This window comes from Oncorhynchus tshawytscha, linkage group LG02 (assembly GCF_018296145.1).
Source record: "Oncorhynchus tshawytscha isolate Ot180627B linkage group LG02, Otsh_v2.0, whole genome shotgun sequence".
NCBI lineage: Eukaryota > Metazoa > Chordata > Actinopteri > Salmoniformes > Salmonidae > Oncorhynchus > Oncorhynchus tshawytscha.
The window spans coordinates 28,411,368-28,426,160 of NC_056430.1; the positions used below are offsets into that span (position 1 = coordinate 28,411,368).

The 14,793-nt window shown below is 42.9% G+C and overlaps 1 protein-coding gene across 2 annotated transcripts in view; it reads left to right on the plus strand.

Annotated features, from left to right (window-relative positions):
- LOC112215667 (multiple epidermal growth factor-like domains protein 6) overlaps window positions 1-14,793 on the plus strand; it is a 96,806-nt gene that overhangs the window by 65,094 nt on the left and 16,919 nt on the right. Inside the window, exon 5 of one of the 2 annotated variants that reach the window (XM_042296179.1) lies at window positions 5,405-5,527. In XM_042296179.1, the coding sequence (XP_042152113.1) occupies window positions 5,405-5,527 (123 nt within the window). Of the gene's footprint in view, window positions 1-5,404; window positions 5,528-9,974; window positions 10,360-14,793 lie in introns of those variants that run through there. The other variant, XM_024374886.2, reaches the window with a different exon arrangement.

Sequence of the window (14,793 nt, forward strand, 5' to 3'; positions counted from 1 at the left end):
CATCCTTTCCTACACTGAAATTACCCTTGCCTAACGATTGCGTCTGAAGCTGGGCTTGTAGCACAGCTATCCTCGCCGTAAGGCGAGTACAGCGACTGCAATTAGAAGGCATCATGTTAATGTTACTACTTAGCTTCGGCTGTTGGAGGTCCTGATGAATCGTGTCCAGATAAAGCGTCTGGAGTGAAAAAGTTGAGGAAAAAAAACAAAAATATAAACGGTAATTAAAAAGTAAAAACCGTAAAGTTGTCAGGTAGCAAAATAGGTTGGCAACAAAACGCACAGCAACTCGAAAACAAGTCTGCAAGTTGTGACAGTCTCCAGCAGGGGAAGGAGTCTCTCCAAGAAATGGCCATATCACAGTCTGCCGATCAAGAGGATCCTCCTGGATGATGTATTTTGGGAGAGAGTGGTAAGCCTGAAACTCCTGAAACCTATAGCAGTAGCCATTGCACTGATTGAAGGAGACAATGCCATCTTGTCTGATGTTCAGACTCTGCTTGCAGATGTAAGAGAAAAAATCTGTACTGCCCTGCCCAGTTCACTGTTGCTCCAAGCAGAGGAAACTGCAGTTCTGAAATACATCAAAAGCGTGAAGTGTTCTGCCTGAAGCCCATACACGCTGCAGCATACATGTTGGACCCCAAGTATACTGGCAAGAGCATCCTGTCTGGTGCAGAGATCAACAAGGCATATGGTGTCATCACTACCGTGGCCTGGATGAGGGCAAGGTTCTTGGCAGTCTGGCGAAATACACTTCCAAGCAAGGGCTTTGGGATGGAGATGCAATATGGCAGTCGTGCCAACGTTTGCCAATGAGCCATCCTCAAAAACGTTGGAAAGTGACAGTGAAGATGAGGCCTCAGTGTTTGATGTTCAATAGGTGGACATTGAGGAGGTCCAGGGAGAAGACATGGAAGCCTGAGAGGAAGACAACCAAATATTTAGTTTCTAGACTAAAGCTTTAGTTTCTAGACTATCATTTTACAGATGTATGTTGAAAATGTTTTTGGGAGATGCGATGGATCATTGGAGATCATTCAATATTCCGTTTTTTTGTTCAGTGAAATCATCCCATGTGAAGAGTCAACTCATTTAATTAAAGATCAATGTTATTTCTGTTGGAAGGATTATGTCTACTTATGATAAGGTAAAAGTTTTATGTTTCTGCCTTGCCACATCCAACGAGCATCAGAGACGGTGTAGTAGGATTCAATCTTAGTCCTGTATTGATGCTTTACCTGTTTGATGGTTCGTCTGAGGTTCGTTATGGTCATATCTAATATGATCTAACAACATGTATTTCTAATTCACCTTGTTCAAATACTTGACCTAGTCCAGGGATAACTCTCCAATATCCTCAAGTCATCATCAGTTTTAATATCCTGCCTCCCAGACCTTTCCTTTTTGAGGCCTATGAGCTGGTGTCCCAGGCTTCACCTTAGCTTGTCCCCTGGTGAATGCAGCTCTGGCAAAAAAGGAGGGGACCCCAGTCAGGCAGATGAAAGCAGCATGTTTTTAGATCTGGACCATAAGAGGAAACAGACCAGGGCTATCTGTGGCTTCCTCTTGATCAATGTTCTAATGTTCCGGGCAGTGACCAAGATATGATCAGGCTGCAGTACGGTGCAGTGTTAGTGTTACACCCCTACAGTCCTACTCAGACATTAACCCAGGCCCCACGGGAACAGTGGTGGTAATCCTTATCACAGGAGGTCACACAATACAGCCCACGAATGTAACCCAGTTCTTACATGTGGCAGAGTTCATAACAAATCTCTTTTGAATGTAGCTATTAGTTAAAGAGTGTTTGTTTTCTCTTCTTTTTGACTATTTATTCCTGGGAAATACACAATTTATATTTGTCTGGTGTGTTTTCACTTTAGTAGTAATTGACAAAGCAGCACATAATGTGAGTCCTGGCTTGTGATTGTATATATGTATAATGTATAGATATCCTGCTGAGTTGGACACAGTGAAGGGGCAGATGTTCAGTGATATGATCTGGGGGCTTTTTCTGGGGGCTGCTGTGTGTGTCTGGGTGAGTGCCAGCAGTCGTTAACTGGCAGTAAGAATAAATGGGCCATGAATATATGGAGGACAGACTCACTGAAGGTCCAGTTGGTGGCCTGTTAAAATGTTATATGGTATGGACCATAGGATGGACAGTTCAGTGAGGCCTTCTCACTGTGTAGGGATAGCTCTGATCAGAACCAGCTAAATAGACAGCTAGAGCAGAGAACACAGGCCTTTGTGTATGTGTATGTTTGTGTGTGTGTGTGTACGTGTGGACATACACACATTCATGTGCTCCTGTGCATCAGAAACAGGTTTATTTATACCCTTCTGGACAGTGGGCTGGTCATCTGAGCATTCAGAATCCTCTGACTAAACAAACTGGATGTTTTGAGACTGGGGTTAACTATTGGGTATTGGTGTCCAGATTTCATGTCACTCTGTCATTATGCTACAAGCTACCCCTATACACAGATATCCATCACGTGTAATTATAGCTGTGTATTCTTCCCTGCCTGCCTGCCTGCTTGGTGAGTCAGTTTGACCCTCAGACAGCCTGCTTTGTCTTACAGAACGTAGAGATACAGTGATTGTAGTAGAAGTAGCTGTGGTTCATCAGTAATAAAACTATGAGTAGTGGTTATAGGAGCGGATTCAGGGTAAATTATGTTGGCTCGGTGTTCATGATATGTACAATGAACCGTTCCAATTACCTCCTGAGAGAAAAGAGTAATAAAGCAAATGCAGCCCTTTCCTTTACATTGGCAGCTTGTCCTACAGTAATATAATAGAGTGAGGCTATGTGACTGGTGGCTCTGACTCTATGGAGGTCCACACAGTGGCAGGGACTGGATGGAAGGATATTGACATTTTACTTGAGGAACAGAGTTTACTGCAACTCACACCAACATCAGAGTAACTCATCTGGAGAAATGATAAATACTTTACCCCCATGACAGATATCAGGGGTATAGAAAAAGTAGCTTGAGTCTTCAACTTAACTCTTGATATTAAAAGGTCAGAAAATGTGCAGGACAGTAGTCCATTGCGTTTGAGTTTTCTTGTACCAGATACGGATGAAGGGGTTGGGGGACAATGTAGATGTAATGTGGGTTCAATATGGATTAAGGTTACTTGTACCAGCACTGGAGACAAGAGCGTCCCACTGCTGTCGCTTGGAGTCAGGTGAGGGTGTAGCCTGTGCATCAATCACCAGGCGACCCACTCATGATTTCAGAGGTCACTGGGTTAATCATCGTGGGAACCTGTTTTGACACCGAGGGAGTCTTTATCATTGTTCTTGGTGATGAATAGTAATAATACATGTCTCGGCGTAGGGTTACAAACTCTCCCATAGACACATCTTGGCTTCTCCCTTCTCTCATTTTTCTTTCACAATTAGGATATATCTTTCATTTTTGTTTAGCATACTCTAGTTAGTATCTATTACGGGCCTGGCTGTTTATTTCTATCCAGTACTGGTAGCATTTCCCCTCTCCATTCTGTCTTCACTGTGAGGACAGGAAAGCTTGTGACCTTGTGGGACTTGATCCATGGCAATTCAGCATTCCTTCCCATTGAGCAGAATGACACATGAGCGGGACTCTGACCCAGCTTGAAACCTGGGAGCCACTCAGGTGTGTGTCCTCAGGGGGAGGATGCAGCCCCCCAGCCCCACTCTTCCTGACCCCGTAGAAACGGACATGAAAACAGCCAGGACTTCCCCAGGGCCCCGGAGCCAGGTCCTTGATCTGCAGGTCACGTTCAGGTCACATTCTGTTCACAGGCAGGAGACAGGAATGTGTTATTCCCCTGGAATTTTACTCTGAGTGGAAAATCATCCCCACCGTATATGCTTAGTAGAACTACAGAAGAGGCATTTGTTTTGATATTTGGTGAATGGGGAATATAAAGCCCAGTGTTTGGCATTTACATGTCCAGACGTTGTAAACTAGGAGAGAAATACCAGGTCTGTAATTGGCTGGTTAGTGCTGGCGGTGGCTGACTGCACTAAATATACATTGAAACAGGAAAACAACTCACCACCATTTCCTCTGGCAGTCCCAGAATCACTCCATGACTCTCCTCTGTTTATGGACATAGAGTGGGCTATAAAATGATTAGTAGTGCCAAGCAAATACTCTCCTCCTCCTCCCCCTTTCTCTCTCATCACCCACTCATCCGTTCTTTCACAGCACTGTAGCATTCCTTCAATGGTATGAAGAAAGAAAAGCAGTCCTGTTGAAGACAGTTATATTACTTTACAGTCATCAATACCCTGATTGTACTGTATTTGTATGACCTTTGGAGGTTCACTTTTCCAGCTAAAGATAGATTGGGTTTCTGTCAGTACCTGATCCGGATCTGAGTCAGTGTGTGTATACAGTGAAGTGGAGAGAGAATACATGTGGTCAGTTGAATGACAGCTCTGACAGGCTGTGTAAGGGATATAGATGAGATGAAAACATGGTTGCTTTTTAAGGGCGCATTGCATTGCCATTATGTGATTGGCAGACTATCTGGTTGTCTGGTTTCTATTGGCTGAAATTCTGAGTTTCTCTCATCTGACCAGTGTGCTTTATTCATGTGCTGATGAAGGCGCTGGCAGGGGTTTTATGGTTACCAAGATGGTGTCTTGAAAGCTTGTGGTTACATTCAAACTATGACATATATTTGAAACACATCTCAGAGAGTTGAGTTACATGAAAACTCACAGTAAGGTTGGTAAGTCAAACTAGACATATTAGGCTAATATCATAAATAATTGTTTAAACAAATCTGATGTGCCACATTGGATTACAGAGAGTCAGTTTTCTTACATTGGAGATTGAATATGTTGCCTAAAGATGGAAACTGGCCTGATTAGTGTTGTCATGACTTTCTGTAAGCTTTGAAGCAGCTCTTCCAAACCTCACAAACCAGACCCAAACTCATCCATGGAAGACATTGGAGTTTAACTCTATCTGACATGAAATGAAAGAGAAAGCTTTTTTTCTACTTTTGTGGTTGAGGGAAGTTAGTTAATCAGTGACTAGCTGGTGTTCTGGCAGTTATTACATGTCCCGTTAGGGGGAGAACATAATGATGGATGTTGTGTGTAATTTTCCAATTTAGTTAAACAAAAGGAAACACTTAACCCATCAGATATTTTCTAATTTCAAGGATAACAACAAACACTGCTTTCATTTCTTGTAGGTTATTTCTCACTCTTCAATCTTATTTCCTCAGCAATCATGATGCTAATGAATTCATGGTTATTTATCATGACTGTGGCTCTGTCATTTAGAAGCACTGTCTCCTACAGTAATGTACTCTATTGATGTTTCTGTAACATTGGTACCATTAAGTATGCTACTGTGAGACTGATCCGTCTGTCTGTCCCTGTCAGATGTTAATGAGTGTGAGGAGACTAACGGAGGCTGTGAGGCTCTATGCTGCAACACCATCGGCAGCTTCTACTGCAGTTGTCCCTCTGGTCAGCAGCTGAAGGACGACGGCAAGACCTGCCAAGGTAAGTCCTCCTCACCTCCTCTACCCCCACCACTACCAGCACTACTAATACCACCACTACCACCATCAGTACCACTACCACCACCATCACTACCACCATCACCTCCAGTACTCCATCACCACTACCAATACTACTATCATTAATACTAACACCACCACTACCACCATCACCACCACTACCACCATCACTGCTACTACCACCATCACCACCACTACCACCACTACCACCATCACCTCCAGTACCAGCATCACCACTACTACCATCATCACCACCACTACCACCATCACCTCCAGTACCACCATCAACACCACTACCACCATCGCCTCCAGTACCACCATCACCACCATCACTGCTACTACCACATCACCACTACCAATACTACTAATACCACCACTACCACCATCACCATCAGCACTACTAATACCACCACTACCACCACCACCACCACCACCACCTTCAGTACCACCATCACCACTCCTACCATCATCACCACTACCAATACTACTATCATCAATACTAACACCACCACTACCACCATTACCACCACTACCACCATCACCGCTACTACCACCATCACCACCACTGCCACCATCACCTCCAGTACCACCATCACCACTACTACGACCATCACCACTACCAATACTACTACCATCAATACTAACACCCACACAACCACCATCACCACCACTACCAATACTACTAATACCACCACCATCACTACCAGCACTACTAATACCACCACTACCACCATCACTACCACTACCACCACCACCTCCAGTACGACCATCACCACTACCACCATCATCACCACTACCACTACTACTATCATCAATACTAACACCACCACTACCACCATCACCACCACTACCACCATCACTGCTACTACCACCATCACCACCACTACCACCATCACCTCCAGTACCACCATCACCACAACTACCATCATCAACACTACTACCACCATCACCACCACTACCACCATCAACTCCACTACCACCATCACCACCACTACCACCATCAACACCACTACCACCATCAACTCCAGTACCACCACCACCACTACTACCATCATCACCACCACTACCACCATCACCTCCAGTACCACCATCACCACCACTACCACCATCACCTCCAGTACCACCATCACCACTACCAATACTACTATCATCAATACTAACACCACCACTACCACCATCACCACCACTACCACCATCACTGCTACTACCACCATCACCACCACTACCACCACCACCATCACCTCCAGTACCACCATCACCACAACTACCATCATCACCACCACTACCTCCATCACCACCACCATCACCTCCAGTACCACCATCACCACTACTACCATCATCACCACCACTACCACCATCACCTCCAGTACCACCATCACCACCACTACCACCATCACCTCCAGTACCACCATCACCACCACTACCACCATCACCACCACTACCACCATCACCTCCAGTACCACCGTCACCACTACAAATACTACTATCATCAATACTAACACCACCACTACCACCATCACTGCTACTACCACCATCACCACTACCACCACTACCACCACATCACCACTATCATCATCAATACTAACACCACTACTACCACCATCGTCACTACTATAATCAATACCATCGACACTACCACCACCATCACCACTACTGCTATCACCACCACTACCTCCACCATCACTACCACTACCATCACTACCACTACCATAACCACTACCATCATCACCACCACTACTACCACCACCATCACTACCAACACCATCACCACCACTACCACCATCAGCACCACTACCACCATCACCACCACTACCACCACCATCACCACTACTACTATCACCACCACTCCCTCCACCATCACTACCACTACCATCACTACCACTACCATAACCACTACCATCATCACCACCACTACTACTACCACCATCACCACTACTGCTATCACCACCACTACCTCCACCATCACTACCACTACCATCACTACCACTACCATAACCACTACCATCATCACCACCACTACTACTACCACCATCACTACCAACACCATCACCACCACTACCACCATCAGCACCACTACCACCATCACCACCACTACCACCACCATCATCACTACTACTATCACCACCACTACCATAACTACTACCATCACCACTACCACCATCACTACCACCACCATTACCACCATCACCACCACTACCACCAACACCACCACTACCACTACCACTACCACCATCAACACCACTGCCTCCAAAGGAAAGAAAGAAAGCGAATACTGCTTGAACCCAAGTCTAATAGACAAATAAGCCACACAGATCTAAAATTCCACTTACTCAAGGATTTTAGTTTTTGCTCAGCTTGATGTTTTCCATTGGAGAATGGCTGTAATTCGTTGAATACATGGCAGTGATAAGTTCAATATGAGGAGAAGTCTGTTTGGAATGATGTGCAGCGTGAATGCTAACTGAAGGAGCCAATAATGATACACTTTTTGAAAAAACGTGTGCTATCTAGAACCTAAAAGGGTTATTTGGCTGTCGCCATAGGATAATCCTTTGAAGAACCATTTTTAGTTCCAGGTAGAACCCTTTTGTGTTTCATGTAGGACCCTTTCCACAGAGGGTTCTACATGGAAACAAAAACAGTTAATCAATGGGGACTGCTGAATAACCATTTTTGAAATGTTTTTTTAAAGACTTCATGTTGTGGTTATTAAGACTGCTAATAGGCATGTTATCACAGCTGTGGGGAATACCACTCTCTATGGACATCTGCTCTGATGTCTAATGGACAAAAACATATCAGCTCATTAATAAATTCATAATATTTACTGAACTTAAAAACCTAAAAAGCCTGCTTTCAGTGCCTGTGTGGACAGCACTGTAATGGATGTAGGAAGATATGGTATGTCTAACAGCATAGGGATGGTGAGTGCATTCCTACTGTATGACTGACAGTCTCTGTAGACGGTGCTGAGCTGTCTGAGATGTGGCAGGCCTACAGGCCTGTCCATCTCAACTAAAAACCCAGAAGTAATACCTCAACTTGTGAGGATAACAGCACTAAGACTTTTTCTAAAATGTTTTATGAGATTGGAGAACACATTAGGAAGGATCTTAGACCATTCCTCATATGGAGTCTTTCCAGATCCTTGATATCCTTCCACTTATGGACTGCCCTCTTCAAAACAAACAAGCAAACCACAGGTTTTCAATGGGGTTCAAGTTTGGAGACTGAGATGGCAATTGGCAAATTATGATTTTGGCAAACCATTTCTTTGTGGATTTGATGTGTGCTTGGGGATATTGTCTTGATGGAAGATCCACTTCCGGCCAAGTTTCAGCCTCTTGGCAGAGACAACCAGGTTTTTGGCAAAAATGTCCTGGTACTGAGTAAAGTTCATGACGCCGTTGACTTTAACAAGGGCCCCAGGACCAGTGGAAGCAAAAATGTAGCCCAATAACATCAAAGATCCACCACCATGTTTTACTGTAAGTCTTTTTTTTCTCTTCTACTTTCTCATTTAGGTCCCAATCCCACCACTGGTGTGCATGGCCAAAGAGCTCTATTGTCATGTTATACAACAAATGTAAACGCCTGGATTTGCTAAACCGCATTTGCACTTTGATTGGAACGGGTGCTATGGTCAGATGACATGAAAATAGAGCTCTTTGGCCACGCACACCAGTGGTGGGATTGGGGTCTAAATGAGAATGTTTAAGTAGAAAATAACCCCATACCAGCTTCAGAGTTATTTATATGAGCCATTTTTGTTCAAATCATGACAATTGTTTTTGACCACGTTCATGCATTATTTTTCAACCCAATGAAGACCTGTCATGGTTCAGCCTCCACTGTTTAAATGTATGTGTTGGCAAGGGATGAGAGACTGCACTGAGCTCCCGAGTAGATGGGGTCACTGCAAGATTCATTCTTTTCTCCGATGTTTGGTTTCGAAATATAAAATTGTACCCTTGGCACTTATCAGATCTGGCTATATTGTACTTTGGCAGTTATTTCTTATATTTCTATATCAAAAGAAAAGTTGAGCTATTTTATAATAAATCTTCTTTTCACATTCCTTCTAGTACCTGCATGCCATATCCTATAAATCAATCACATTTTTTTTTACATACATCAGACTTTGAAGTGGCAGGAAAAGCATTGCCTACTATAGTCCTAAATCACTATCATTTTAAATATTGGCTTTTTAACACTCACAATAATGTAATTTCTGTCAAATACGATATCATTATTCCAATGGTACATTATAGTAGCATGTGTGATCATAGGCTTGAGCATATGGGCTACATGGAGGAGAGTGTGGAGGAGAGGAGGAGGAGGAGGGGGAAGGCCTTAAATGTCCAGGACATGGGAGACAGACATGGTGGAGGAGGCAGGCAGACTGAGAGAGGGAGAGACTAAAAAGAGAGAGATATAGAGTGGGGAGAAATCAGAGGGAGCAAGAAGTTGTTCTGCCTTTACACAAGATGTGACTGAAATGAAAAATCAAAACAGGGTTTAGATCTTTTGTATATTCATGTCTTGTTTTAACATATCTCAAACAGTATTGTAGTTGTCGTTTTGGCCATAAATACATTTTTTTCTCTCTGTGAGAATATATAGTAGGCTAGTTCTTGGACATGGCATTGTCAGGATGGCTGATGCTCCTCGTGGGGTGTTTTGGGGCTCATATATATCCAGTCTTGGGTGCTAACAATCTGTACCACCGCTATCATAGAAGGATTTGCTATATGCCTGACTGCTTCCATGGATATAATGGCTACAATGGATACAACATGGGATATCATGGGCCAGGTGAGTGCTACAGTACACTCCACACCTCTGTTGTTATGTTTACCCTTGCATGGGCAATACTGCCTATAAATGAAATCTAAGTGGGTTTATGGCATATATGGAAAAGCCTGTTACACTATTGTTGGTTTTGAGTAATTTTAACTGAATGAAAATATACCTTATGATTAAGAGGTCATCTGGGTCAAGCTTTCCCCTATATAATATTTTCATCCAGATCATTAAACCAAGCCTGAACAACTCTTACCATCACTTTCAGTTGGATGACAGGTGTACTATCGTGCACTCTAGTAGGATCGTGTTTTATGTTATGTCAGCAATGCAGAGGAAGTCTCAGTGTTATCAGTCTACTTCTACTATGGAGATGGACTGGTGCCCTTGTGTGTAGCCCGGCACTGCCCACATAACTCCAGTAGAAGTGGAGGCTTCCACTTATCAGTGGAGAAATAAGAAGTCTTTACATGAAATATGCATGTAGAAACCCACGTTTAGTAATGCTAACATAAATATGACATGACTCCAGTTGTAAACTTAACAGGTCTTGTCACTATAAAAAATGACTCAACACTTTCAGTTTGAGAGTTACTAAGTTTGAGAGTTACTTCAGTGCAGCTCTGGAAGATAGTCAAACTCTGGTTTATCTGAATGGGTTCCAATATCTTACATGCAGTACATCGTCCTATATCTGGCTGCATGAGTCAGGTGCATCCTAATTTGTATTCAAACCACACAACTGAGAATCAGCTAGAAATCCATGTAGATGTCATGCTTGCAGCAGCCATAAAAACCAAAGCTAAACTATTTTTCCATGAATAGTGAAAAACTGGCCTAATGGCTCCTGGCCTTATGGCTGCTGTAAGCCTGTGGCTGCTGAGGCTTTGGGACCATGCTCTGTGGAATCATGTTCTAGACATGGAAACCAGCCTAGAGGGCTTTTACAGTATGCCATGGTCCACAGGGAAACCAGCCTAGAGGGCTTTTACAGTATGCCATGGTCCACAGGGAAACATCTTTGGAGTGATTTCATTAAAAACCAAACACAAACATGCTGCATGGACAGAAAAGAGAGCACCCATCTGCCTGCCAGCTTTCCTGGATGGAACTGAGCTGAAGTTTGGCAGCAGTTTGGAGCTAAATTGGTATAATGTGTAGAGGATGTACTCTGTCCCAAAACACCATCTTAAAAGATGCCTCCAATGCGAGTGAATGGGTTCATCTATAGACAGAACTAGAGATGAGGAATACTGGTGGTGTAGGATGTACAGTACAGTAAGGATTGAAATGGTTGCATGCTTCTCTAACCCACTGCACAGTGCACACTATGGCTTGGCTAAGTGTTTCTGATTATACAGTATTTAAATCTGTTCTGTTGGGGTTACAAGCAGCAAGGCCAAAAATAAATATTCATAAAATCTCCCCCTCCATTGTGTAGGTATTGTAACCCCCAGGGGAGGGCTTCTGTTCCCTCCCAGAATCCGCTGTGATACATTTTGTTCTGGATGTGGTCACAGGTTGTTAGTGTCTATCAGGCTGCTTTCATGTCAGACAGATATCGTTGGGGTGCCGTGTAATGACGGCAATGGAGCTCAGCTGTGCCAGTCCAGATCCCACATAGCGTGCCGCCAGCCACCAGGGCTCTGGAAGGGGGTGGGGGTTCTCTGGGCTCTCTCCTTCTGGTACTGTGCCTCTGGAACTCATTTCCCCCTCCATGGCTCCAAGTGCATGAAAAGAGAAAGATTGATCATGTTAGGCACAGTTAAGTCACCACTGAAAAAAGGGGATGTGCCAGCATGACAGTGTAATGACATTAGCACACAATGACTACATTATTGTTCCAATTGAGGAGTTTATTATTGTTATGAGGGTTTTTATGTGTGATGAATGTTTATTATTGCTGAATATTACAAAGGAGAAATAGATCATGAAAAATTTGGGATTTGCCTTTAATAACTTGAGTAGTGCATAACACATGACTTCACAATTGCATATTGTTCACAATGCAAAGCATAACACAATGACATATTTAAGTGATAATGCCCTCGAAGACAGTGTTTGAAGGATATATTGGCACGGGTGTTTTTAGGCCCAAGACAAAGTCGAAGCCCGGCAAACTGTGCTGATATATCCTCCAAACACCGGCTTCGATGGCATTATCACTTTTATACAACGGGTTACCAACATATTCAAATAATGATTTATATATTTTCTATTTTCATAGAAAAAAACATTTTGATGAATTCATTCATATTATTTTTATTTCGTTAATTTATTCATCCTTCCACAAAATATAGTCCTGACAAAAATCTAGGGTTGCTACCCACGCTGGCTGGTTGTTCGTTCTATCGGTTCGGTTGTCAGAGTTGCGACTCAGTCATTAAGTCTTTTTTTTTCTGTGTCTATGGATGGTACCCAGTTGTTCGTTCTCAATGTTCTATTGCCATTCTGGCTGGCAACGTTCTTGTCCATTTCTTGTTAGCTAGCCAACTACGGCTAACTTATAGTCACGTCAAACAGTGCAGCCAGAATAACAACAAAGTAGCTGCATTTGCATTTGTTTGAGCTGTTTTCTGGTGACATTTATTTGGATACATCAATAGAATACACCTGGCATAGAAAATGTCCTCTGTTGTTCAGAGGAGCTAGCCAACATCACAGCTAACACAATCACCTCAAACTGAAGCTGGGAAGACTGCAAACTAGCTGCACTTCGTTTCATTTGACATTTCTTTGTGTATATCCATAACAATTATGTTGACTCATGATTTCGACTGGCTGAGAAAAGCTGCCTACTTGTCTGTTTCATCCCGACACCTTCATTTCTTTGGGACAGCTGGAAATCAAATTTCAATTCTGAAACAATTTTTATTTTATTTTTTTGCCTTTTTTTTAACTAGGCAAGTCAGTTAAGAACAAATTCTTATTTACAATGACGGCCTACACCAGCCAAACCTGAATGATGCTGGGCCAATTGTGCACCTCCCTATGGGACTCCCAATCACAGCCAGTTGTGATCTGGCCTGGATTCGAACCAGGGTGTCTGTAGTGACGCATCAAGCACTGAGAAGCAGTGCCTTAGACTGCAGCGCCACTCAGGACCCAACAATGTTGCAAATGTCAGAGAGACAGACTGCAAGGTTTATACAAATCTTCGCTATTTAAAACCAATTGCAAGTCTAAATGAAATGGAAGATAATGTCTAGATGCTTTTTATAGTGGAGATAAAGTTTATAAATTGTCTGGCTGGGCTGATGAGACAGTGGATTGCGCTGTCAGATGGAACAGAGTAGATAGGCATTTCAAAGTCATAACTAGCCAGTGGTAACTTGTGGAATAGACACCAGCTGGAATTATTATTATTATATTTATATTTTTTAACCTTTATTTAACTAGGCAAGTCAGTTAAGAACAAATTCTTATTTTACAATGACGGCCTACCAGGGAACCGTGGGTTAACTGCCTTGTTCAGGGGCAGAATGACAGATTTTTACCTTGTCAGCTCGGGGATTCGATCCAGCAACCCCAGTGCAGTTTTAACCAATCTGCATCCAGGATTAGACCCATTGTATAATAAGAACTAAACAATGGGAAGAGGATGATATTATAGAAACTTGTCTATTAAGTTTTCCCTATCTTTCCTCTTGTTTAAAAAACACATTTTTAAGCTGAATTCTTCAAATAGTTTCTTCTTGAAGATAAATTCTCTGTGAGTGGACTTACTGAACTCCTCTGAGCGGCACATAACTCACTCTGCCTTAGTTATTTAAACTGGCCCCAACCATCAGTCATTTAATGGTGTGTTACTTATTGTACAGACAGTCAGATTAGCCGGAAACTGTTCACATCATAGTGATTCACAAGCCTAATATAAGGACTGTATGAAACTTCCGACATACTGAATGTTACCAGTCAAAACAGAATGGTTCACCTCTGATCTCACTGGGGGTCAGTTATGGCTGGCCTACGATTATTTGTTAACCCCTTGCATGAGCTATAAACTGGAAATGAGTTTTTAACATTTTGAAATGACATTGCAGAAAGGACAAGTAGTATTTTATTCCCCTGTTAAGTCTCCCTGATAAAGAACATCTGTCTTAATTTGTTTACAATCTCAGCGTTTGGTTTGGTGGAATGTCTATGTTTTGTGTACTTCGATTTGGGTTTCCAAATGCTCCTGTGACATGTCCCTGAGACTGATAGAGAGAGTTCAGGAATTTTAATTTGGATTTAACTGTTCAGTAGTTGTTACCACATGGAGGATTTGTTTGTTTGGGCACTGGTGCACTGGCGGAGTACTTGTACCCTCATCCATCTTACTCCTTCCTCTTGGAGGGTGGCAGGTAACCTTGCGGTTAAGTGTATTGGGCCAGTAATCGAAAGGTTCCTGGTTTGAATCCCTGAGCTGACTAGGGGAAAGAATATGTCGATGTGCCCTTGAGC